The 27,955-nt window shown below is 44.7% G+C and overlaps 1 protein-coding gene across 7 annotated transcripts in view; it reads right to left on the bottom strand.

Annotated features, from left to right (window-relative positions):
* The window catches only part of RERE (arginine-glutamic acid dipeptide repeats), a 517,539-nt gene that overhangs the window by 316,567 nt on the left and 173,017 nt on the right, over nt 1-27,955 (bottom strand). For all 7 annotated transcript variants that reach the window (XM_029066878.1, XM_029066882.1, XM_029066881.1 and 4 more), the window contains exon 2: nt 23,562-24,030. In XM_029066878.1, the coding sequence (XP_028922711.1) occupies nt 23,562-23,886 (325 nt within the window). In that variant the 5' untranslated portion in view covers nt 23,887-24,030. The remainder of the gene's footprint in view (nt 1-23,561; nt 24,031-27,955) is intronic.

Below are 27,955 nucleotides of genomic sequence, written 5' to 3'. Positions count from 1 at the left end.
AGTACACAACTCTGGTCTATTTGGTAAAAGTAAGGTATCCAGCAGACTTCAGGAACCAATCTCTCATTTATAACATGTTCCTTCAAAAAGACTGGTTCTGACTTAAGCTTCAACAAGACACTCAATCAGCGCTCTCCCTCCTACACAACTTCGCTGATCTCCTATTACAGTCCAGCCTGCACGCTTCGCTCCTGTCACACCAACCCACTTCAATGGGCCTTGATCTGCCTAGCTTATCTCGGCCCCTTCCCCCACCCACGTCCTCTGGCAGAAGCTCTTCCCCCTTTCCACCCAGACCACTCTCCGGGTCTTCAAAGCCCTAATAAAATCACTCTCCCCCACCTCATTTCTCCACCCTCTCAGTCTCCCTTCTGTGTCACCTATGCCCTTGGATCTGAACCCCTTAAGTACTGTGGTACTCACCCCGACCCCAGCCCCAGAACACTTATGTACTTCTCTTTCTGCCATTTCCCATATCTGGAACTTACTTTACTGTCTCCCCTGCTAGACTGTTAGCTCCTTATGAGCAGGGGTAGTGCCTATCGACTCTACTGTACTCTCCTAAACGCTTAGTACAGTGCTCCGCATATGGTGAGCAATCGATAAGGATCACTGATTGATTAGCTGGTTGACAGTCCGTTTCCAACATCCATTTCTCTAAGGGCTGCCTGAATACGGTTCTGTACGTGGGAGAACTTGGCCGTGGCTTGGTGGCTGAAAAGGGGGAGACCAAACGTTGGTGCTGGTTAACATAAGCAATTTCTTTGAGACTGCGAGTGTCACTAGGTAGGATAGGGCCTGCTGGTGGGAGATTTTTTGAGGACAATATTCAAAAGTCCACAACCGATCTGAAAGGCAAAGGCCAGCTACTGGGGGGCTATGAATAGACCATTACGAAGGCACTGTGATACTATCACAGTCATGAGGCCTGGTTAGCAGCAGTAATGGTATTGGGTGTGAAGCACTGGGCTAAACGCAAGCATAAAGACAAAATAAACATTAAAGAGTCAGGTGCTTTCTGAGTTCCACCTGACGAAGAAACTCTTCTTTGCTTAAAGGGCTTTTTTTCTCATTACATCATACCATCGACATCTGGATCAGTGATAATATGTTACTTTCCTTCTCTTTGAGGAAGTTCTGATTCACCACTCTTTGGTTCACAGATCACCTGGACTCTAGCGCAAACGTGACATTTCTTGCAACTGAGATGTCACCAATTTAGGGGGTCACCTCCATAAGATGCAGACAGATTTGGCGACAAAGAACTGGCAATTATATCCCTATTCCTCCTGAAACAGAAACATTGCAGTGTGGTGAAGGAAAGCCCTCGAATCCCAGAGGACTTGTGCCCCCAGAGTCATATCGGATTGACACGAGGTGGAACCAAGTCGCACCTCAGATGACCCCGATCCCCCAGGTCATTCAGGCAAGGAGCCACGGTAGCACCAAACCAGTAGTTGTCTGAGGCAAGCCATCATTGGGGAGGAGCTCACTCTGGGGTGAAGTTTGTTGTGGATAGGGAACGTGGCTAAATTCTCCCAAGCGCTTAGCACAGTGCTCCGCACACAGCAAGCGCTCACTAAACAGGATTGATTGATTGATGAAGTCTGAGGCCAGAGGGGGACACTTGGGATACCTCAGCTAAAGAAAGAATGGCATAAAGCAAAGGGAAATGGAAGCCACTTTAAAACATTCCGTCAGTTCTCTCTCCCTACCTTACCTCGTTGATTTCCTACTAGAATCCAGCCCACACACTTCACTCCTCTAATGCTAACCTACTCACTGTACCTCAAACCTCCTCTATCTCGCTGCCAACCCCTTGCCCCCATCCTCTCTCTGACCTGGAACTCCATCCCCTTCATTTCTGACAGTCACTCTCCCCATCTTCGAAGCCTTAATAAAAATGACATCTACTTCAAGAGGTCTTCCTTTACTAAGCCTTCCTCTGCCCTACCTTTTTCATCACCCCTGCATTTGGTTCTGTACCCCTCAAGAACTTGATAGTCACCCTACTCTCAGCCTCATAGCACCCATGTATTAAAACCATTGATTTACTTTCATGTCTGTCTCCCTCTCTAGACCCTAAGTTCCTTGTGGGCAGGGACATTTTCTGCTTGCTTTGTTGTACTGTACTGTCCCAAGCACTTGGAACAGTGTTCTGCACACACTAAGCACTCAGCAAATAAGCCCAACTAATTACTCCAGCTAACCGAAAAGTGGAAAAAGGAAAATCAAATCAAATCACTTGATGGCCAAACAGAGTTTGTACCAAAGAATGACCTCTGTCCTTTAAGAATATTCTCTGTCCACTTTATGACCCCAGAGTTGAGTTTCACATTTAAACACTCACACGACCGAATATTTGTGTTTTGGGGATGACCGTAAATTGAAAGAACATTTCAGCATTTTACTAAACTGTGAAAACTGCACACCAGGCTTCCCCTTTCCCAGCAAGCCTCTCTACAGTCTGGCTAAGTCAAATTTCCATTTGTCTGTTTTGAAAATAGGGCCCTATAGTTCTACCTTAATAAATGTGCCTCCTTGTAGTTAGTGCAATTTACCCATATATGGAGCCTGCAAAAGTAATTCCCTAATGTAATTTGCAAAACCCATGCTATCTGTGCTCCATGAGTACCTATGGTAATTAAAACACTGCTTTTCAATTATAACTGCTTCTGACATGTTCCACAACATGTCGGGAGAAGCCTTTGTATGAGACTTCCCTCCTCTCTCTAAATCCTCTCCTAAATGCTGAAAGACCCCAGCAGCTTTATGAGATTTTGTTTGTATTTATTCCCTTATCTGCCATTCGATAATGGTACATGCAAGATTGAACTAGTGCAGTAATAAACATGCAGGGCGCAACACAGGAAATCTGGAGAATGAATGTGCACGTCTGGTCTAAATCCAGCTCTTGCACATGGCTTTAATAATCCATCAAACGCGGCCTCATTTTTATCTGTCAATATAGAGGGGGGCAATATCAGAAGCGACATACTGGATCATACTGGATTAACACTCAAGCCTCCCCTATAAAACACACCTTTTTATTTGAACAGGATCTGCAGGATAACCAAACAAAAGAATATTTTCAGGACCAACATCTATTGATCGGTCTTAAGTGAGACACTAACGCTCCATCTGTCAAGCATTACCAGCTGCCCCAGTATACAAAGAAAACCAGAACAATGCCTGCCACATACACAGGGGATATGAAAGAAGTAGATGTTAGCATTTTAAAGTTCAGTTTTTGCATTTTATTTCTGCCAACAGAACTTATTGCAACATACTGCAATGTCCTTCTAATGAAAAAGGGACACTATAACATAGCAGTCTTTAACCAAGGAAAAAAAAAGCCCCTACTGAAATAGAATGCCAAAATGCAGTAAATATTACCTTGGGGGTATAATGAGAGCTTAAAAAAAAAGGGGCAGGAGCTTCTCTAATAGGTACACATGACTGTGGCACAATCTGAATTTTTCCCCTAGGTCTCACTTATTAACCTACTGACGATTAAATTAACAGAAGTTAACACATTTCTAATGGTGAGAAAAATGCAAATAATTAAAAGTACCAGATATTAGAAACATACATAAAAAGGTAAATAACTCAGCAACCTCCCTGTTCTTCAAGCAAGATCAAAAAGAATCTGCTGACCTATCCATATGTCTTATTGTAGTTTTTATGACAGCTAAACTGCTATTGTGGTATTTATGATAATGTAGATTTAACAAGGAGAGGAGGGATGAAAGCATAGATCATATTTATGAGCTTCCAAATGTGCCACTTATACAGACATATCCTAAGCCAAAACTTCTGAAGGTAACTATTGTTTATTTGGCACAGATCAAACATTTTTTTTAAAAGCCCTGGTATATTATTTGCAAACTACGCCACAAATTTAAAATGTAATCTGCAGCTCCAAGACTGCTCTAAAGCGGGTTGTGTTCATAGTAATTTTGCTAGCAGAAAACACTGGTTCATCTTAAAATTCCCTAGGAAATATTTTTAATTCTGGCGTGCCTGGCTCTCTCAGCTGGTGAGGCTGTCAGAATAAATAGAAGGCAATATCTGGAAGGTTGACAAACACATGGGTCAATGTCAAATACAAGCCAATCTCTGTCAAGGCAAGAGCCAAATTCCTGCATTTCAATCTGACTAATGTTATCCAACTCAAATACCACTATGCCACTTAAAATCAAAACTGTTTCCTCTTATTTAAAAAAAAAGGAGGTTTCTACAAAACTGGTACAGCTGAGCAGATTCCCTTTCAGCAATTTCCTTAGTTACTACAATGCAAGGCATCAAAGTATAATTATAATAAAGGGAACATTTAACAATTAATTGAGCCAGCACAAAGTTATACCACTGGAGCTCGGGAGTTCAAATGCTTCTCACTAAGCAAAAGGGCAGTCGATTTTACCATAACTGCAGGAAATCTCAGTCCAATTAATCTTTAGGTAAATATAAATCTGGTTCCACTGGGTTCAGGAGTCTCCCTGACAAAGTCCACTAGGAGGATTTCAAGAACAAGCCTGGAGATGCCAACAAATGATGACTAGACCTCCTCCTCCACTGTTTCTCACCTTGCTGCTCTGGTAATCTGAAACCTCCAGAGTCCAAGCCTGGACTGAAATGAACCAAGGGCACTTTCCAGGCAGGCCAAAAGCTCAAGTGGAGAACGCGCTGGCCAACTCGCTACATAATGAAGAGCTAAGACCACCCTCTACTAAATGCGGTGATGTCTGTGTGGTCATTTTTCACAAGGGTGACCTATTGAGCGGCTAATTTCATTTCTCTGGTTCTCAGATACACAACCAGATGCTAGCCAGAGATAATGCTTTCTCTTCAACTTCAAGTACACCTAAAGCCTAAGCTCCTTCCTAAAGTGGCTACTTTTCGTTGGTGAATCTTTCCCGTAAGCGGCAGCTTGGAGAGGGTGTTACTTTCCTACTTCATGCTAGAATCCTGGATGCACCCTCAGAACAGTCTCAAAACCCAGTCCTACAAAATAGGAGGGAAATGGTTCCATAAGAGTGGGAGCAAAATAACTGGTTATTCCTCCCACCCCCCGGCACCCCACCTTCTTATCATGTAAGGACAAGTCACATTTGCTTCCTCCATCTGAATTTGTTCTTCAGTGTCTAACTCCCCGACTCCCCTACTTGCCTGTAAACTGTTTGAGAGCAGGAATTGTGTCTACCCGATTGTACTCTCCCAAGTGCTTAGTACAGTGCTCTGCACTCAATAAATACCATTTATTCATTCATTCAATAGTATTTATTGAGCGCTTACTATGTGCAGAGCACTATACTAGGCGTTTGGAATGTGCAAATCGGTAACAGATAGTCCCTGCCCTTTGATGGGCTTACAGTCTAATTGGGGGAGACAGACAAGAACAATGGCAATAAACAGAATCAAGGGGAAGAACATCTCATTAAAACAATAGCAAATAAATAGAATCAAGGTGATGTACATCTCATTAACAAAATAAATAGGGTAATGAAGATATATACAGTTGAGTGGATGAGTACAGTGCGCGGACGAGTACAGTGCTGAGGGGATGGGATGGGGGCGGGGGGGGGAGGGAGCAGGGGGAGGAGCAGAGGGAAAGGGGGGAGCAGAGGGTTTAGCTGCGGAGAGGTGGGGGGGGTAGAGGGAGCAGAGGGAAAAGGGGAGCTCAGTCTGGGAAGGCCTCTTGGAGGAGGTGAGCTTTAAGTAGGGTTTTGAAGAGGGGAAGAGAATCAGCTTGGCGGAGGTGAGGAAGGAGGGCATTCCAGGACCAAGGGAGGACGAGGCCCAGGGGTCGACGGCGGGATAGGCGAGAACGGGGGACGGTGAGGAGGTGGGAGGCAGAGGAGTGGAGCGTGCGGGACGGGCAGTAGAAAGAGAGAAGGGAGGAGAGGTAGGAAGGGGCAAGGTGATGGAGAGCCTTGAAGCCTAGAGTGAGAAGTTTTTCTTTCGTGTGGAGGTTGATAAGCAACCACTGGAGGTTTTAAGGGGAGTGACATGCCCAGATCGTTTCTGCAGGAAGATGAGCCGGGCAGCGGAGTGAAGAATAGACTGGAGCGGGGCGAGAGAGGAGGAAGGGAGGTCAGAGAGAAGGCTGACACAGTAGTCTAGCTGGGATATAACGAGAGCCCGTAACAGTAAGGTAGCCGTTTGGGTGGAGAGGAAAGGGCGGATCTTGGCGATATTGTAGAGGTGAAACCGGCAGGTCTCGGTAATGGATAGGATGTGTGGGGTGAACGAGAGAGACGAGTCAAGGATGACACCGAGATTGCGGGCCTGAAAGACGGGAAGGATGGTCGTGCCATCAACGGTGATAGAGAAGTCTGGGAGTGGCACTGCAAGGGTGATGCCAACAGCTTGGTCCCCAAGGGGATCCAGACCTGGCAAGGCAGGGCAAGAAGGAGAAAGCTTGAGCCCTGGCCTGGCCAAATGGAAAGCGTTGTGGAATCTTGTGGGGGTGGATTGAGGTCTCCCCACTACAGACCCATAGCACCCCTGAATGCATCCCCACACTCTGTTTCCTTACCTGTAATTTATTTCTGTTTGTCCTGCCCTGCACCACCCCCAACCCTGGGAAATTGAAATTTCTTTGAAGATAGAGATCATGCCAACTATACTCTTCTAACTGCTTAAAACAGTACCCTACATGCACAAGCACTCAATAAATATGAACTGGAGCTTTGGAACTGAGATGTGACCTTTTATGCTATTTCCCCTACCTGTAATTTACTTTAATGTCTATCTCCCCAGGTAAACTATAAACTCTTTGTGGGCAAGGAACACATCTACCAACTCTATTGCACTGTACTTTCCCACGCAGTAAGTGCTTGATAAATACCACTGATAGAAGAGCAACTTGCTCTAGTAGACAGAGGACGGGTCTGGGAGAAGAACCTGGTTTCTAATTCCAGCTCTGCCCCTTGCCTGCTGCAGGACCTTGGGAAAGTCACTCAACTTTTCCATGCCTCAGTTACCGCGTCCGTAAAGTGGGGATTAAGAGACTGTGACAGCCCTGTGTGGAAAGATGAACTGTGCCCAAACTGATTAGCTTGTATCTAGGCCACTGCTAACTTCCTGGCATATAGGCGCTTAAATACCATTAAAAAAATGGCTGACGCATCCCACACCTCTGACCGGGAAATAGGAGCGAGGGGTGAGTCGAAATGGCTGCCAAACACCTTGACCCCCGATGGCAGGCCGCTGCCTCTCCCACCCCAGAAAACGGGAACTCTCGTCATCCTCCAGGTAACTGGGTGACCTGGAGAGGCTCTCCTCCTCCCCCCTCCCAAAGCCCAGCATCCGTGCAAGCAAGAGCAGAGAGGCAGGCCAGCCAAATCAGCCAGCAAAGGGGATTTATCAGCCTCACGATGGGATGGGCCAAAGCAGCCAGCAAAAGGGATTTATCAGCCTCATGATGGGATGGAAACAGATGGTGGACTGCTGCACATCAGGCAGACAAGTGCTAAGGTAGGCAGCAAAAGCAGCCTGAGTCAGGAACCGCACACACCTGCCGGGCTCCCCACAATGAAGCTGGCCACTGGTTCGAAGAAGATAGTGCCAAAGGTGATACTCCAGCCACGAGTGTGCCCATTTTTTGAGAATCCTTTTTTTTTTTTTAAAGTGTATTTGTTAAGAGCTTACAATGTGACAGGCACGGTAGTAAGTGCTGGGGTAGATAGAAGACAATCAGGTTAGACCCAGTTTGTGTCCCATGTGGGGCTCACTGTCTCCATCCCCCCAGATGAGATGAGAGGCACCGAAGTGACATAATCTTGCCCATGGTCCATGGAAATGGAGGGGCCGGGATTAGAATGCAGGCCCCGACTCCCAGGCCCGTGCTTCTTCCACAAGGCCACTCTCTGGCACACTTTGTACCTGAAAATATAGTAGTGAAGAGCCAATCTGGGTGGGCACTGCTTAGACACCAATACTGAAGGGGGGAAATGAAACGTCCTGTCACCAGCAGGACACACACTTCAGTTGTTCAATTAACTGGGTTGTAGTTGGCGAGTAGTGAGGTAAGAGGGGGCAAGGTGATAGAGTGCTCTGACGCCAATGGTGAAAGTTTTTGTTTGTTGCAGAGGTGAATGGGCAACCACTGGAGTTTCTTGAGGAGTGGGAAAACACATCCTGATTGTTTTTGTAGAAAAATCATCTGGGCAGCAGAGTGAAGTATGGACTGGAGTGGAGAGAGACAGGAGGTTGGGAGGCCAGGAAGGAGGCAGATACAGTAATCAACGCGAGAAAGGATAAGTATGTCAATTAACGTGTTAGTTTGGTGGAGAGGAAAGGGGGGATTTTAGCGAAGTTATGAAGGTTGAACTGACAAGATTTAGTGACAGACTATGTGGGTTTGATGTGAGAGATGAGTTGAGGATAACATCAAAGTTACGGGCTTATGAGACAAGAATGGTGTGCTATCTACAGTGATGGGAAAGTCAGGGGAAGGACAGGGTTTGTTGGGAAGACAACATGTCCGAAACAGAACTCCTCAAGTTGGAGGTGTCAAAAGAACGTGTAAGTAGAGATGTCTTGAAGCTGTTCCTGAAATAATAATAATAATAATAATAATAATAATAATAATATCAATAATATTGGTATTTGTTAAGCGCTTACTATGTGCCAAGCACTGTTCTAAGCACTGGGAGACATACAAGGTAATCAGGTTGTCCCACGCAGGGCTCACAGTCTTCATCCCCATTTTACAGATGAGGTAACTGAGGCACACAAGTCAAGTGATTTACCCAAGGTCACACAGCTGACAAGCAGTGGAGCCAGGATTAGAGCTCATGACCTCTGACTCCCAAGCCTGGGCTCTTTTCACTGAGCCAAGCTGCTTCTCTTGAGATGGTTTGCCATGAGCCTTCCACACTCTAAGCAGCAGTGCACCTAGGCCCAGCAACAAGCATTACAAGATAGCTGGTGGGAGAATGAATGTCAAGGCCCTAGGGCAGTGTCTCTCCAAGAGGTACAGTCCAAAGATCAGTTTGATGGAGTAACAGAATCCTGGGAGCCTATGAAACGAGAGGACCTTCACTCCCTGAAACTTATACCACGGTGGTGCAGGGCGGTGGTAAGGATGGAGGGTAGAACCTCCACAGGATGGCCTAGTGGACAGAATACAGGCCTGGGAATCACAAGGACCCTGATTCTAATTCCGGCTCCACTGCTGTCTGCTGTGTGACTTTGGGAAAGTCGCTTCACTGGGCCTCAGTGACCTCATCTGTAAAATGGGAATTGAGACTGTGAGCCCCCTGTGGGACCGGGACTGTGTCCAACCCGATTTGCTTGTATCCACCCCAGTGCTTAGTACGGTGCCTGGCACATAATGCAGGTTTAACAAATACCACCTAATGCCAGCAGCCCTCTCTTCAAACTAAATTCTCCCTTCATCTGTACTGATTTCACGATGAGCACACAGTGCCACAAGCAGGCTCGTCTCCCCGGCAGCACTTCCACACCCAGCTTCCCCAATCCTTGACACCACCATCTTGGATCGCCAGGTTTCTCCTGTCCAGACCCTCCAGCCCCGAATGCTCCATCATCGGGTCCGAGCTCTCCGGCTAGTGCCCCGCCACACTTCCTTTAGTGATCCAAGGGAGAGCAGGAAGGAGGGCACAGAAAGAGAAGAGATGAAGATGGACACATCCGCTCCTCCACCGCTTTTACCCAACTCACAGCTCTCAAGTTCAGGTAGCCTTCTTGCCCTGCTTCCTGGCAAGCTTTCCCCCACTTTAAAAACCACATCAGGCAGCTGGTTGCCTGACACTCCAAACCTGCCTATATCAATAAATTACCTGATTAAAGTCAGAGAAATTAGAAGCAGGTGCAGGCCTCCTTAAGGGCTGGAGATGTGTGATTACTTAAAGAGCTTCGGGCTCATTATACAGACCCCACCATCCAGCTTTACACAGTCTCATCTCTCCCCTTAGCTGCAAAATGGCTAGAAAATGACTTCGGTGGACAATGTCTTGGAAGATGAAAATATACAAATCCAACCTGTTCCACAAACTGCTTTGAGCTATGTTTAAGCTTAACTGAAAAAGGAAGCAGCGTGGCCTAGTGAAAAGAACACAGGCTGGAAGTCAGAGGACCTGGGTTCTAGTCCCACCTCCACCACCTGCCTGTTGTGAGACCTTGGGCAAATCACTTCACTTCTCTAGGCCTTAGCTCCCTCATCTGCAAAGTGAGGGTTCAACACCTGTTCTCTCTCCTAGACTGTGAGCTCCATGTGGGACATAATTAGCTTTTTCATCGACCCAGCACCTAGTACAGTGCTTGGCATATAGTAAGTGCTTTACAAATACAATTATTTCCCAGATGAACTGGGTTTAGTTTGCCACTGTTCAAATGGTGACAGCCAGACTTGAAGCATCAAGTTTCAGCCAAGAGGGAAGGAATATTTTCCAGAGTTTAATATTCTGCCAGGTTTACTTATTAATCCTACAATTCTGGAGGGTAATGTCAGCCAAGATACTGCTAATTTAATGTGCCCCAATTAAAACAAGTCTTGTTTAAGTTTAAGAGGCCTATTTTAATACGGTACCCTAATACCCGATCAGAGAAGCAGCACAGCATAGTGGCTAGAGCTCAGGCCTAGAAGTCAGAAGGTGAGGACTTCTAATCCCAGCTCTACCACTTGTCTGTGTGACCTTGGGCAAGTCACTTCACTACTCTGGGCTTCAGTTCCCTCATGTGTAAAATGGGGATTGAGACTATGAGCCCCACATGGGACAGGGACTGTTTCCAACTTGATTTGCCTATATCTACCCCAGCACGTAGTAGTGCCCAGCACATAGGGAGCACTTAAACAGCGTAATTACTATTATTATCATTATTATTGTTAAATTGCCCGGAAAATTGCCAGATGAAATACCATCAACAGCATTTTCCATTCATTCATTCAATAGCATTTATTGAGCGCTTACTATGTGCAGAGCACTGTACTAAGCATTTGGAATGTACAAATCGGTAACAGATACAGTCCCTGCCTTTTGATGGGCTTACAGTCTAATCGGGGGAGACAGACAAGAACAATGGCAATAAATAGAGGGGAAGAGCATGTCATTAAAACAAGAGCAAATAAACAGAATCAGGGTGATGTAAATCTCATTAACAAAAGAAATAGGGTGATGAAAATATATTTCCAAGCACCCACTGTGAGCTAAGCACTGTATTAAGCACTCATAAGCATATAAAAGACAAGGTCTCCACTCCTGAGGAGCTCACAAGCTAAAGGAAGGGACAAACAAGGACAATAGGTCCCCACTCCAAGGGGGTAATGGGGGCCATCACCCCCACAGCTCTTTGGGCTGGGCTCCGAGACTTGCTCATCCAGGTCTAATAATAATAATAATCATAACAACTGTGGTACAAGTTAAACACTTACTCTGAGACAAGCATGCTTCTAAGTGCTAAGAAGGATTCAGGATGATCGGGTCAGACATGGTCCCTGCCCCTTACAGGGCTCACAAGTTGGAGGGAGAAGAGATACTGAATCCCTATTTTACAGATGTGACAACTGATGCATAGAGAAGTTAAAAGACTTGCCCAAGGACACCTAGAAGGCACATGGCAGAACTGGGATTAGAACCCGGGTCCTCTGACTCCCAGACCCATTCTCTTTCCACAATACCTCACTCTTCTCTGACAAGAAGTGAATGCTTTTGATCAGGGCTGAAGATACCCAAAAAGGTGGCTCTATGACCTATCGTCTCTTTGAAGCCTGTACTATGCCAACCCTCATTTCTCCCTCCCCCACCAATTCTGTCCCGCTCCCTATATCCCCATTCCCCAACTAAAAATGAAAAATTTGGCACCTCGGGGCCAGCGGACAAAAATTGACCAATATAAACTAGGTAAAGAATGGTATCGCTACAAAAGTTTAAAAAAAGTAAATTAAAAAGAGAAATACCAAGAAGCGTTAAGGTAACAGAAAGGAAGATAGGGCTAGGCAGATGGGGGATTTGAACCACCTTCCCCATCATCACAACTCAGGGAGCATTTTGTGCAGTAGTTCTCTTGGGCCTCGCCACTTTGAACGGAGGCCTCGGCTGCAAACCGGAACCTTCATATCCAAACACGACCGGTTTCCAATCCAAGCTGGAGCAAAGTGGGTCGGCCCACAGGTCTTCAAGGTAACTTTTAGGTCTATTTCTAGAGTCCTCGCCACCCAGGCCAGCTTTGAGAGCATCTCCAGACACCAGCCACCCCTGTTGGGAATGAGCTTCCTGTGAAATCAGCCCTTTGTTCAATTTTATCACTAGATGAGTAAGCAGTGATGCTGGCAAGCTTCCCCCAATGTTTCGATGCCGTGCCACCAACATCCTTATTCCCGGCAAGTGTGTTTGCTGTTTACATAGCCGGTGGTGCCACTGTTGGCCTGGATCCTTACAAATCCTTTAAATCTTTAAAGCTCTTTTTAAGCAATTCTACATGGCAAGACCAAACAATTCTCCTCTCATTTCCAAAGGATTTGGAGAGGGATTTTGCTTCTGCACAGACAGGGCTTGGGATTCCGCCCTCCCTGCCTTGGGGAGGAGTGTGTGCTGGGGCGGGGAGGGGAGGGAGTAGTGTCTTCTTTTTGAGATCTCAGCCACAAATCTCCAAGCATGTAGGAGCTGACTGGGTGAAGCACTTCAATAACTGCGTTACATCCAAACATTTACAGTTAGGCATATTTCCACCTTGATTTTCCACGTATCACGGAAAAGATCACGGAAAAGTATCCACACATTTTGATACCCCATTGTGACATTCACATATACCCAGTTTCTCCAAAGCCCCTCATCCCCAGTCTCCTGGCTGTCAAATCAATTTCCATGGAACTACTTATGAGCAGAGCCCCAGGTATTTCATGCAAAGTTTTATGTCATGCTGAGAACAAGCTTCCTACCATGCCCAGTGGGCTCTGCTGATTGCCACATCCCCGAGACTCTTCTCTGTCCCTCTCCTCCTTGACCTTTCGGCTGCCTCCCACAGTGCTGCTCCCCTCCTGCTCCTTGGAAGCGTGGCTCAGTGGAAAGAGCACGGGCTGAGGAGTCAGAAATCATGGGTTCGAATCCTGGCTCTGCCACTTGTCAGCTGTGTGACTGTGGGCAAGTCACTTAACTTCTCTGTGTCTCAGTTACCTCATCTGTAAAATGGGGATTAAGACTGTGAGCCTCACGTGGGACAACCTGATTACCCTGTATCTACCCCAGTGCTTAAACAGTGCTCTGCACATAGTAAGCGCTTAACAAATACCAACATTATTATTATCAGATCTTGGTTTTGTTGAGTAGGCACTCCTCCGGTCCTTTTTATCAAGTTTCTTTTGCCGATCTCCGGGACAACTGCAAATGTATGCCCTCAAATTCGACATATCAGAAACTCCACTTCTCACTTTCCCTCTCAAGCTCTCTACTCCTCTCAAACTCGCTGGCTATGTCAATAGTATCATCATCCACCGTGTCACAGAAGCACCCAACCTCAGATCATCCTCAACTCCTCGTTGTCTACATATTCCCCTCTAGACTGTGAGCTCGCTGTTGGCAGGGACTGTCACTCTTTAGTGTTGTACTGTGCTTTCCCCAGAGCTTAGTACAGCGGTCTGCACCCAGTAAGCACTTAATACAACACTGAAAGAACTCCTAAATCCTGCTGACTACCCATTTCCCAGATCCAGCCCTTCCTCGCCACCTAAACAGTTACCCATCTGGCTTGAGTATTTATCAAATCACAGTGAGACTACTATATTAGACTCCTTCCTGGCTCCCCTCCCTCCAGCTCCTCTCCTCTCCATTCATACCCCACATTATTGCCTGAATCGTCTTCCTGCAACATCATTCAGCTCACATCTCTCCACTTCTCAAAAACCTCCAATGGCTGCATTAACTGTTCACCTGGTTTCAAGAGTCTCCAAAAGTGGAAAAGTACAGGACTGGTTCATTCATTCATCCAATCATATTTGAGCGCTTACTGTGTGCAGAGCACTGTACTAAGCACTTGGAAAGTACAATTCATCAATAAAGAGAGACAATCCCTGCCCACACCAGGTTTACAGTCTAGAAGAGAGGAGACTGGTTGTCAGGACACCTTACTGAAACCTCCACGGGTCTCATTTTCCTCGCTTGAAAAATACCAGTTATCTCTCTCTCTCTCCCTCTTAAGACTGCAAAGCCCCTATGCCACCAGGTATCTGATTCTCTTGTAAGCACATGATAAATCATCACGGCTACAAAACAGCGCTATTAAAACCCTTCTCCCCAGCATGCACTCTTCTCTCTTCCTGATCTAACCTATTAACTGCACCCAGTACTCAATTGGCCTGTCCCAACCCCTTTGCTCACTTTGTTTCCCTGCCCTGAAATCCTCAGCCCTAATCTGCCAACAGCTCTCCCCATTTTCTAAACTCTCCTAAAACCTTTAAGCATGCCATCCCCAATTAAATTTCTAATACCCCAAATTTCATCAATCACCAAATAACCCCTAAAATGATACACTTACGCGTGGAATTTGTTAAATGCTTACTACGTACCAAGCACTGTTCTAATCACTGGAGTAGATACAAGATAACCACGCTGGACATAGTCCATCCCATACGGGACTCACAATCGAGGGGGGAGGGAGTAGGACTTAATTTCCATTATACAGATGACGAAACTGAGGCAGATAGAAATTAAGCAACTTGTCCAAGGTTGCATGGAAGACAAGTGGCAGAGGCAGGAACAGATTCCAGGTCTTCTGAATCGCAGGCCTGGGCTCTCTCTCTATGCTATGCTGCTTCTTGAGCAGATCCTCAGCGTTTCTGTTTAAACTCTCTTTTAGCGTCTACACAGCCCTACTAGATTATCAACTCCTTGAGGGCACGAATCAACATCTACCTCTCTGATGCCTCTAAGTCATCACTTTTATCTTCTTCCCCATCTCTGCAGAACCATATCGTTATTTTCTTTGATATTCCACCCTCAGCGTACTTTTGTACATATCCTTATAGCCTGTCATTCCCCTTGTTTCTAATATCTGCCTCGCCCTTTAGACTGTAAATTCCTTGGGGACGGAGATCTCGTCTCCCAACTCTACTGTGCTGTCCTCTCCCAAGCACTTAGTACAGTGCCCTGCACACAGCCCTCAATAAATACTAATGCTTGGTTGAATATATGCATATTCAATTCTACATTCAGCCCCTTTTGATCTATAATCTAATGCTGGTCTACTGGTTCTACTCCCTCTTGAATCCCTGGCTGTTGTTCTATTCGCAAAATAATTTCTGTCTCCCCCACTGGACTCTAAGCTACTTGTGTAAGGAAATGTCTTTTGTTTTGGTGGTACTTTCCCACGCCCTTACTAATTGAATCACACTCCGTAGGCACTAAACACCATTATTACTTGTACTATCACTGACCCATCTCCTACTTTTTCTACATTCACTAAACAGAAGGGACCAAAACCTAAAGGATTAATATCAGCGATGCCATTCATAGGGAGCTTCCAACACACTCTTAGCATTCCTGTCTCTTCACTTTCAAATTATAAGTGAACCCCAAAAGCTGACATCTGTTCCATGGGTCCTTGCTTAGGGTCACAATTCTTTAGCTACAGTAACGGATCACACAGTGTTGGCTCAAACTTAAAATGGAAAGAGCACTTCCTATGAAATCAGATTTCTTTCCATATTTGATCTATCTCCACCTGCTGACTAGGACAAAGCTGACTGGGTATAAGAGAAAGAAATTAATTTGCCATCCTGACCGAGCTAACTTTAGAAATCAATACCTCATGCTGAAGAAGCCTGTAAGCAAATCTGGCTGCACACTTACTGTGTAATAAATCAATTTGTTACCATGACAAAGTCATCTTGACAAAAGCAGACTAAGAATTGGCAGACAAAAGAGTAGCTGGATTAGACACAGGGGAGACATACAATAGGGTCCAACAAGTTTTTAAACATGGGCCGGTGTTATTTCATTGCAGAATGAAAGAGACACACCGGATTTTTTTAGCATCGATCTGACCGACAGCATTAATCACAAAATAAAACAAGTGGTGGGGGGAAGGGGAGTTGTTTTGATTTGGGTTTTTGTTTGTGTGTTTTTTTTAAATGGAAAATGGGTGTGGCTGAGCCACAGGATTGGGAAACCACTTCCTGATAATCCTGAACCTTGCCAATTTTCCCAGAGAAACAAAGCAGCTCACGTTTGCCTCCATACTGCACAACCTGAATACCAGCCACCTCTTTTGCAAGGATAAAGTGGTGAGCTGGGAAGGTCAAAAGAGTAAATATCGTGCAGAAACAATTTTAAAAGTCTAAATGGTCTTACAAGGTGGCTATTTGGTTACCTATTCCATAATATATACTTTACTCTGGATAATTTATTCATGTGTGGGGTGAGGTGTAATGTTCTTATAGTCATATTAATTCTATGAATTTTAATTTGGTCTCAACTTTTCTAGAACTATACGAAAACCATTTCAAAGACAGACCCAGCAATCCATTTAAAGCATAATATCATTTACCACAGCCCAAGAATAGCTAACTGGCTCCTAAAATGGTAACTGAGGACCCAGGAACCCTGCGAGGCAATGAGGAGTGATGATTTTTCAGCATTAACTATGGGTGTCAGTGAGGTGACACACTAGGAAAGAAAGAGGACAGGCAGGGAGAGAAATGAAAAAAGGGGAGGAATAATCAAGTTCACTGCACACAATGGCCTTCTCTGCTAGCTGATTTCCTTCATCTGGATTGATGGAGCCACGATGGCAAAGCTCCACCCTGTCAGAACAAGACTCACTCAGAGAAAACAAGTAGGTAGGCTCACAAGCCCAGCTTCAAGGAATAAAAAGCACCAGTGGTTATGTCAGCAAACAGGCCCAATTATTCTACTCCCCTACAGAATATCCTGAGGTCTAGATTAGCCTATTCCAGCTTTCCTTTGAAAACTAAAGGAACTTCTAAATTATTTCTACTATTTGGGGGCTTGATGAAGGGGAGATCTGTTGTAAAATCAAGCTGAAAAAAAACAACCAGACCTTAAGTCAGTGTCATGCACAAGGAGAAAGAAGTAGTCTCTAGGGATACAGAGCCTCTCCCATGGTTTCATGAATAGTTCACCTCTGAACTGGAGTGAAGAATATCCAGTTTCTCATCTCACCTTGCATGGTACTACAGGGATGGCTGCCTGGCTCCTGAAGTCAGTTAGAGACCATACATAAGATAGGTCACAAATCATCTTCTATAGAGTGGTACTGACTTCACTCCCAGGCCTTACACTTCTCCCTCCACCAACTTTAAGAAGAAAAAAGAAAAGGAAAAAAAAGGACCTCCAAATATCTTTGAGTTTCCACAGGAAGCCCAAGATGAATAGGAGCAATAGTATTTATTAAGCACCTACTTTGGGTAAATTACTGGGAAGAAGTACACACCTGAAAATCAGATGTAGTCCCTCAAGGGGCTCCCAATCTAAGAAAAAACTAGGGAGGCTCCAACTCATAAGGAAAAGCGAAACAAGGACAACATAAAAAGACAAGGACAAGAATACCAGAAGAGATGCAGAACAATATTACTAAAGAGGCAGCTTCACTCTCCTCACCTCCCAAACAGGGCCAGTGTCATAAAAGCCATCGCCACCCAAGCCCTGATGTTCTAAAAGTGCATAAGGGATGCGGTGGTTTTGCCCTCACGCTGCCAAAGTGGAGAGGGTAGGATGGGGAGCAATGTCGAGGGTAAAAGTGGCTGCAGGGGACCTTCTGGGCAGACTGGCTTCCGTTGCAGTCCTGGGGGAGTGGCAGAGCTTCACACAATTGTAATTGATTGAACGCTTACTATGTGCAGAGCACTGTACTAAGCACTTGGAAGAGTACACTATAACAGACTTGGTAGACAGGTTCCCTGCTCACATGGGCTTATAGTCTTGGGGGGCGGGGGAGGGGGAGAGACATCAGACATTAAAATAAATTATGGATATAAGTGCTGAGGACTGAGGGTGGGATGCATAAACAGTACAAATCCAAATGCAAAGGGATGTGGAAGGGAGAGGGAGTAGGGAAAATGAGGGCTTAGTCAGGGACAGCATCTTGGAGAAGATGTGATGTTAATAATGCTTTGAAAGCAGGGAGAATGATCATCTGTTGGATTGGGGGGGGGGGGGGTAGGGGGGGCGGGGGGAGAGTTCCAGGCCAGATGGAGGAGATAGGCGAGGGGTAGGTGGCGAGATGTATGAGAACAACATACCATGTAGACTGCCGTTAGGGAAAAAAGGAAAAATTGTACTTTCTAAGAGCTTAGTGCAGTGCTCTGCACACAGTAAGCGCTCAATAAATACGAGTGAATGAATGAGAGGAGCGAAAGTGTCCATTTTGGACTGTAGTAGGAAATCAGAGAGGTAAAATAGGAAGAGGGCAAGGAGACTGAGTGCTTTTAAGCCAACGGTAAAGAGTTTCTGGTTCATGCAGAGGTGGATGGGCAACCACTGCAGTTTCTTGAGGAATGGGGAAATATGAATTGAACTTTTTTTTTTAGAAAAATGATCCAGGCAGCAGAGTGAAATATGGACTGGAGTGGGGAGACACAAAAGGCGGAGAGGCCTACAAGGAAGCTGATGCAGTAGTCAAGGCAAATTACAATAAGTGCCTGGATCAACAAGGTAGCAGTCTGGATGGAGAGGAAAGGGTGGATTTTAGCTACTTCACAATGGTAGAACCGGCAGGACTTGGTGACAGATTGAATGACAGATAAGTTGAGGTTAATGCCAAGGTTATGGCCTTGGGAGATAGGGAGGATAATGCTGTAGTCTAGAGTGATGAGAAAGTCAGGGGGAGGACAGGGTTTGGGTGGGAAGATGAGGACTACCTTGAACATGCTAAGTTTGAGGTGTTGGTCCAAATAGAGATATCCTGAGAGGAAATAAGAGACTGCAGATAAGAAGAAAGACTGGGGCTGGTAATATAAATTTGGGAATCACCTGCATGGAGATAGCACTTGAAGCCTTGGGGGAGAATGAGTTCTCCAAGGGAGTGGGTGTAGATGAAGAATACAAAGCCACTAGGAATTGAGCCTTGAGCAACTCCCAGAGTTAGGGGATGGGAGAAGAAAGTGATTGAGAATGAGTGGCCAGAGAGATAGGAGGAAAACCAGGAGAGGACAATGTCAGCAAAGCCAAGGTTGGATAATGTTTCCAGGAGTTGGGGTACTACATAGTGTCAAAGGCAGCTGAGAGATCGAGGAGCATTAGGATGGAGTAGAGGCCACTGGATTTAGGGAGATCACTGGGGACCTTTGAGAGGGCCATTTCCATGGACCGAAGAGGGCAGAAGCCAGGAGGAGATCAAGAGGAGAACTGGAGGAGAGGAGGTAGGGGGTGCAGACAATTCGCTTAAGGAGTTTGAGGGGAATGGTCCAAGGGAGATGGGGTGGTAACTGGAGGGAGCCGTGGAATCAAGGGAGGGCTTTTTTTAGGATGGGGAGACATGAGCATGTTTGAAAGCACAGAGGAAGAAACCTTTGGAGAGCGAAGAGCAGAAGATGGCAGTCAGGGAGGAAAGGAGGAGGCAACTGTTGTGAGGAGGTGCGAAGGGATGGCGTCGGAGGTGCAGGTGGAGGGGGTAGATTTTGAGAAGAGGTGGGAGCTCTCCCCAAGATACTGCTGGGGATGATGGGAGAGTTGAAGAAGGGACTGGGGAATATCAGGGGAGGTTTTAGGGAGATCATGTCTGATGGTTTCAATTTTATCAATAAAGTACAGTCAAGAAGCAGTGTGGCCTAGTGGAAGGAGCACAAGCCTGGGAGTCCGAGGACCTGTTGTGTGATCTTGCTGTGTGTCCTTGGGCAAGTCACAACTTCTCTGTGCCTCAGTTTCCTCAATTGTAAAACGGGGATTCACTACCTGTTCTCTCTCCTACTTAAGACTGTGAGCCCCCAGGAAAGACAGGGATTGTGTCTGAATTAATTAACTTGCACCTACCCCAGTGCTTAGAAGAGTGTTTGACACATAGCAAGCGCATAACAAGTACCATAAAACAAACAAACAAACATGGTCAGGTGAGTAGAGACAAGAAATGCGGGGGGAATGGTGAGCTGGGGGAGGGGATGGTTGAGGAGGAAGTTAAAGATCTTCTACAACTGGCAAGGGCAACTGGCATGGGAGTCAATAAAGATGAAGAAATAACATTGCTGGGCAGAGTAGAGGGCAGAGTTACGGCAAGAAAGGATGAATTTGAGGTGGACGTGGTAGGCCTGATATCTGGATTTCTGCCAACAGTGCAATCATTGCAGCCTCACCCAGGCATGGTGGAGGCAGCCGGCTAGGGACAGATGTCTAGGTGATAAATGTCCCGAAGTCCTCAGGACAACTAGACTTTTTAGTCAAATCGAGTGTCAAGCTTGTTCTGCAACAATACAGCTCCGCAACACGGCTGTGCTGGTGGGACATGAAGGGAGATGGGGCGACAGCAGGTTAATCAGTGGGATTTATTGAGCAGTTACTGGGTGCACAGCACCGTACTAAGTACTTGGGAAAGTACAATTCAACAGAGGTGGTAAATAAGATCTCTACCCAAAGGGCACTTACAGTCTACAGGGGAAAGATGGGTTTTAAAGGGGATTATGAATACTGGAAATAGCAGGGTATAAGCATATTTACATAAGTGATATGGAGATATCAAAAGGACTACTGTATAATGAGCTGAAATTGGGAAACCAAGAGCAAAGAGGACGGAGGAAACATCATATGGTGGGCAGGGAATATGTCTATAACTCTGCTGTATTGTACTCTCCCAAGCGCTTAATACAGTGCTTTGCACACAATAAGCACCCAAATTCCATCAATGATAGTATAGTCTCAGTTGAACAATAATGATAATAATAATAATGGCATTTGTCTTACTTACTATGTGTCAGACATTTGTATGAAGCACTGAGGTGGATACAAGCAGATTGAGTTGGACTCAGCCCCTCTCCCACATAGGGCTCACAGTCTTAGTCTCACTTTACAGATGAGTTAATAGGCCCATGGAAATTAAGTGACTTAATAATGACGGTATTTGTTAAGTGCTTACTATGTGCAGAGCACTGTTCTAAGCGCTGGGGTAGACACAGGGGAATCAGGTTGTCCCACGTGGGGCTCACAGTCGTCATCCCCATTTTACAGATGAGGTAACTGAGGCACAGAGAAGTGAAGCAACTTGCCCACAGTCACACAGCTGGCAAGTGGCAGAGCCGGCATTTGAACTCATGACCTCTGACTCCAAAGCCCGGGCTCTTTCCACTGAGCCATGCTGCTTCTCTGGGACTCTCTTGGGACTTGCCCAAGGCCACAGAACAAGATCACACAGCAGGTCCCTCTGACTCCCAGGCCCCTGCTCTTAGCCATTAAGGGGACTCTGCTTCTCAACTGCTGCTTTTCATTTGCATCTCAACTGAAAACTGGGAGATAACTGCCAGAGATAGATCGACATAGTGGACTGCACTCAAGAAAGGAGCAACTCGCTACAAACAGAAACTTCACATGAACAACAAGGCCAGGAAGTAAAAGACAAGAGCATCAGGCACTGCAAACAAGCATCATAGCAAAGAACAGTCCTTGTGAAGGCACAGTACCGGTGGGACTGCGGATCCCATACTGGCCTTTTTACTCACACAATGGACCCGAAAGTGACCTTTGCCATCAGCTGGGCCTTTTTCAAGCACAAAGGATAACTGTCTATATTGACTCCAGCTCTGTAGCAGAGGAAAAGGGTGACAGCACTAATAGGCCTTTTCCAGCTCTCAACTATAATGACCTAATCCTCATTTAAAGAGAAACTCATTTCCTTTGCATGATACAGTTCAGTCCTGGGATGGGTCATTATGAGTAATTTTGCAGTGACTCCATGACATGAGATTTCTATTAAGGCAGAGGAACTGATTCTTACTTGTTTTAACCTAGATAGGACATTAAGTTCCCAAAGATAATAAAGCCAGTGACCTTTATGGGCAGGTTGGTGGTTGTTTTTGAATGCTCTCAACCTCCAAAATCCAGAAGAATTATTCTAATAATAATAATGATTGTATTTGTTAAGCACTTACTATGTGCCAAGCACTGTTCTAGGAGACTGTTTTCCAATAATGCAAGGGTATGATAAGGAACAGTGTTACTACTCACTCTTGCTAGAAAATTCTAAATCTTTACCATACTGAAATAATTTTTCTGGTATTTGCAATACTCAGAAGGAAATTAACAGCCCACCTATTCAGATCTATTTTTTAACATGAGCTTGAACTCAGGCACAGCCAAAATGGACCTGAGGCAACTTTTTCATCCCCTATTCATTAAGTAAACCAATAACCCTAACTTCACTTTTCCATAATACCATAAATGTCATCTTCCCTGAATCCAAGCCAGGTGCAAATTCAGGGACTCCAAACAACTGACAGGTTTAGTTTCACCTGCTTCAAAGGGAATGATATTAATTCCCCAGCATATTCAAAGGCACAGGGAAACTCTACTGCACACTGATGTGCTTCCCATGACATTTCCAGGACTCCTCTTTGACATCTTGATGCTTTGGTTTTCTCTGTTACCTCGGGCACACTGGCTAATCCCTTCTAGACTGTAAGTACATTATGGTCAAGGAATGTGTCTGTTTACTGTTATACTTTACTCTCCTAACCACTTAATACAGTGCTTTGCACACAGTAAGCACTCAGTAAATATGACTGAATGAATCCCAATAGTTTTACAGTGTTGGGTCCTGTTGGATCAAATGATCCTTTAATCAGTTAAAGAGCTGGGAGTACGATACCTTAGGCTCAAAGACTCCAGTGTTAGCAGCAGCTATGTGACCAGTTCATTCCCAGTAACTCACTCAAATTTTCCAGTCACCAGTGTTAACCTGGCATTTGGGAATTTAAAGGCCAGTTTGTTCCCATTTTTCAATCATCGGAGAGGTCATCGCAACCCTGCCATGCGGGGGATTGTGCATAAATACACTAAGGATTGAAAACAAGCATAAAAGGTAAACAGCTTCCTGGCCAGGGTGAGTCAGGTTATGAGGTGGAGTGTGTGGAATGGAGGAAAAGTAAATTTAATCTTAAAAAAGTAATGGGAGCAGAGGAGGAGGAGGGAGGAGACTGACCCCCACTGCCTATGTAGAGTGGACACTTGAGGGTAAGTCTACAGTTCCAGAAGGAATTTAGTGTGAGCCCCTTGGGGGCTGGAAACCTGGCCTTAGCAACCACATATTTTCCCTAGTACATAATGCAGTGCTTGACACATTGTAGATGCTTACTAAATGTCTTTACTGGGTTATTACTATCAAAAATCAAGGAAAAGCTCAGGATTGAAGACATGAGAGGCTCAAAATTGATTTAAAAAAAAAAAACAAATCCAGGTCCTACCCAGCTCTGAGTTATATTCCCCCATTTTCTACTTGCCCAGAGACCAACAATTGGTCTGCAACAAACAATTCCTTCCCACCCTCCTGTGGGGGTCCAGGCCCCCCAGATTAGAACCGTAACGACAAAAAACGGGCTTCTCCAAGAGGCCACTTGAAAAATGTTGGACTGGAAAACCCCCAAATTTAGAATTCCTTACCTCCTGGCCTGTAGACCACATCGTCTTCGGTGATGAAGGACGTTATCTCGCCAGTGTCCGTCCTCTCGTAGCGAGATTTTTTCTTGGGCGGCTTCTTCTTATTCTTCTTGGTGGACTCCTCTGTGGTAGCGCTGTTGTTGTCGTTGTCCTCATCTTCGCTGTGGTCGCTCTCCGCGTAGTTCTTGGCGCCTCCCTCCAAGGTGCAGCTCCGGCGAGGCCGCGAGTTCTCGCTCTCCCGGGTCTTGTCTCTTTTGTCTCTTTCCCGGTCCCGATCCCGGTCCCGGTCCTTCTCTTTGTCTTTATCCTTTTCTTTGTCAGCCGTCATGATTCGCCACGTGCCTTCTTCTGTCCTCTCACGGCTGGGCCTCCGTGAAAGGTAGACAGTGAGCCTGGGCTTCAGTCTTCTGAATTTCTCACTCAATTCCAGGGAAAATCCAACCACTCCAACAACCCCAGCGTTTCAAGAATGCTGTATTGATATAAGAGAAAAAAAGGGGAGAAAGGGGAAGTTGTAAATAAATACCTGATGTTCTCCTACTTTTGTTTCTTTTCCCAAAGCTCAAAATGGCCTGCAGAATGAGCAGATGAAAATTTACAAAAAGGAAAAGTACGAGAAGGCAGACATTTATGTTTCCTAAGCTTTGCAATCATTCAAATTGCAGTTTCACATCCTACACAGCTCTTTAGAGAATTTAAGGGGAAGGTAGCAGTTTGAAAATTGATTTTATTTACTGAAAGAGCCCCTGCCCTCAGGATGCATAGAATGTATAAGGCAGAAATGAATTTTTAGGGATTTACCAGATACTACTTAATTTCTCCTCTTGAATAATTTTTAAACATCCCCCTCCCCCCAAAACAAGACAAATTAATCTCAGCACTTTCATTACCAAACTTTATAAATCCATCTTCAGTTGACGCGCTATTTAATGCGATTGTTTGTTGCATGTCAGTAATGCCACTGTAGTTCCTATATTTGACATGCTGCAATACTATACGTTTAGGTTTGGGTCAGTATTACATGTGGTATAAATTATTCCCTACAGATGCTAGTTATTCAAAGAAACTTCCAATGTTTTACAGAGCAAGGAAATCGAAAATCCCCCTGGAGGGTATATGTGTCTACCAACCCTTAAACTGTATTCTCCCAAACGCTTAGTGCTCCCCAGTAAACGCTCAATGAATACAATTGATTGAATGATCTCTGTTCGGTTTTCACTTCTCTTGTGAAGGCCACCATTCACCTTATCTCAAAAAAGAACCCTCATCTAAGCCTGGTGTGGGCAGGGATTGTCTCTCTATTACTGAACTGTACTTTCCAAGTGCTTAGCACAGTGCTCTGCACCCAGTAAGTGCTCAATAAGTATGACTGAATGAATAAACCCAAGATTTGCCTATTGTGAATCTGCGGACATTCATTGGAGTTTAACACTCTACAACTCAGCTAGGAAATCTTAACATTATTACTTCTGATGCTGAGTATTGGGGTAGCTAAGTATTGTTTTCATACAAGGAATCATTAAGAAATAGTTGCCATGCAGGCAATGCTATATATATAATAAAATTTAAAAAAATTAAAACCCCCAATTTTTTGAAAAATATAATTTTTAACCTGAATTTAAATCCCTTAAATCCATACTTTCAGTATAAATAATGATTACACTGTTGTACTTCATTTACTTTCTCTGTGTTCCAATAGAAGATAAATTTGGTCACACCACCAACTCTTTGTACAAAGAGTATAAAGCCTGTTTTTAAATGCAGAATGAAATATGGAGATTAAGAATGTGAGCCCTCTATGGGACAGAAACTGTATATAATAATGATGGTATTGGTTAAGTGTTTACTATGGGCCAAGCACTGTTCTAAGCACTGGAACCTATCTTATATCTACCCTAGTGCTTAGTAGAATGCCTGGCACAAAGTAGGAGCCTGACCAACTCACGGGCCTGGGAAGCAGGACCTGGGTTCTAATCCTGGCTCTGCCAGTTGTCTGCTGTGTAACCCTGGGCAAGTCTTTTCATTTCTCTATGCCTCAGTTACCTCATCTGTACAATGGGGATTAAGACTGAGCCCCATGTGGGAGAGGGACTGTGTCCAACTAGATTTGCTTGTATCCATTCCAGTGTTTAGTATAATGACTGGCACACAGTAAGCGCTTAACAAATACCACAATTATTATTATTATTTTTAACACCCCCCCCAAAGAAAAGTATTCTCAGGTGGAACAAAGTTCCAGTCCCTCATGGGACTCACAGTCTAAATAGGAGGGAGAACAGGTACTGAATCCCCATTTTTACAGATAGGGAAAGTAAAACACAGTCAAGTGGTCATATAGCAAGCAAATGGCAGAGCCAGGTTTAAAACCCAGGTCCCCTGTCTCCCAGGCCCTGCTCTTTCCACCTTGCCACATGTGCGCCTCTAGTAAGCCATGCTGCATCTCTTAAAATAAGTCATCCCTAAGCACTGTCCCCCTTATAAGAAACAGACAACTCAGTAATAAGGGATAGGGAGCAGCGATGGTTCTAAAAAAGACAAGCTCTATCCTCAAAAACCAAAAAGCCCCTCTTGTAAGTAATTGAATTTGCCATATTCCAAAACTCCACCAGATGAGATTATCATCTTTTTCTGGAAGACAATTAACTAACTGATGGCACATTCTCCCCAGTATTGCCTCTCGCACCACAACTTCATAACCAGACTGTAACTAGACTGATCCCATACCTCTTTATACTTCCAAAGAGTTAAATTTCGTGCCAGCACAGTTGACAGAAAAGTTTCTTCAAAATGATCATTTTACGTGCCACTAGAGAATTTCATAAAGACAGTACTAATATTCCCTTCTCTTTCATCATTTCTTGCTTCGCCCTCACCTATGCAAAAATGGAGCCAGATAGAAAATCTATACTTCATTTGCTTCCCATGCTGATGAGGGCTAGAGAGAAAATGCCCCATGCAGAAGAACAAAAGATAAACCCTCTTTTCTCTAGACAGCAACAAATGAAATCAGCTTGCAGACATATGCTTCTACTGAAACAGTACTTCCCTTCCATCATGTTACAGATGATAAAACTGCTATAAAGCACTCATATAAAACTGTTACTATGTGAAGAAAGTACTTGTCACCCTTTCCTTATAAATCCTAAATTTCTTGGAAAAAAAACTAAACCAAAAAAAAAAAAAAAAAAGAAACCTCTTGCCAAGTGGACATCAATGCACACTACCTCCAGTAAACAAAGTCAAAAGTCCCCACAAGACACAGCTCTTTCCAACTACCACAGAACCAGAATATTGCCTTTCCCCTTCATGGCAGATGGGATTTGAGGTTGACTATTTCAATTTTCTGAATCTGTTTCAAGACAGGCAAGCTTGCCATGTGCCTGAATATTTTCCCCCCTAGATGAATCATCTCTTAAACAAGCAGTAATAAACTTAAATCCCTGTGGACCACTAGTCCCAGCAATTGAAAACACACAGAGATATATTGCCTTCTCCACAAGGATTAAGTTTAGAGCATCAACAAGCCAATCACGCAGGTAAGAAAAGGCATCAACTCTCTGTAAAGACACTGAAAACGCAGCAGGGCTATTATGGGAGTCCAAGGAAGAAAACCTGAGTAGTGTAAGGACTGCCCAAGCCTCCTCTAAGATAGGGATAAAGGCAAACCTAACCAGCAACGGGCAGTAAATTTAGGATCATCATTCTCCCCTGGGCTTCCCAAATAACTACTGTGGAAAATTCCATACGAAACTCAATTTTGGCAAAAGTAGATCACTTGAGTGGGAGGCAACTCCCTAACCCACAGGTTGTACTTTTCAGTTCGGTGCCAGGAAAATGAACCTATTTGTATTTCAAAAAGGGAGATGGCTGGAAAAGGATAAACTGAGAGACAGGAGGCGCTTTTCTAGTCCGTGAAATTTCAAAGACAGAGATATGCAAAGGATATATGACCATATTCCAGCTTTATCCAGTGGTCAGCTAGCATGAATTCTTTGCATCCTCTGGGTGAAAAATAATCCTATTTACAGCACATGGGACATAACGTTCAGGAATTGTTTAAAAAAGTGACTTTTAAGAAAAACAATGGGGGGGGGGGGGAGCGGCGTGTGGTGGGCAAAAGACAACAATCAATGATATTTACTGAGCACTTACAATGTGCAGAGCACTATACTGAGTGCTTGGAACAATACGACCCAAGTTGGAAGACAAGTTCTCTGCCCACAACAAGCTGACCTTATACTCAAATATCCTAGGAGTGCCAAAATGGGTTATTTTTTATTTTTTTAATTTTTTTAAACACAGAATGGCCCAAAAACCTGGCCTGAGAAACCATTCCCTAGTTCTTGGGCATTCTATACTCCATAACAGACTTCCAAATATCACCCAAGCCACAAAAT

The sequence above is a fragment of the Ornithorhynchus anatinus genome, chromosome 5, assembly GCF_004115215.2.
Source record: "Ornithorhynchus anatinus isolate Pmale09 chromosome 5, mOrnAna1.pri.v4, whole genome shotgun sequence".
Classification (NCBI taxonomy): Eukaryota; Metazoa; Chordata; class Mammalia; order Monotremata; family Ornithorhynchidae; genus Ornithorhynchus; species Ornithorhynchus anatinus.
The sequence above is the reverse complement of the archived record's forward strand: the minus strand, read 5'-3'. Positions and strand labels throughout refer to the sequence as shown.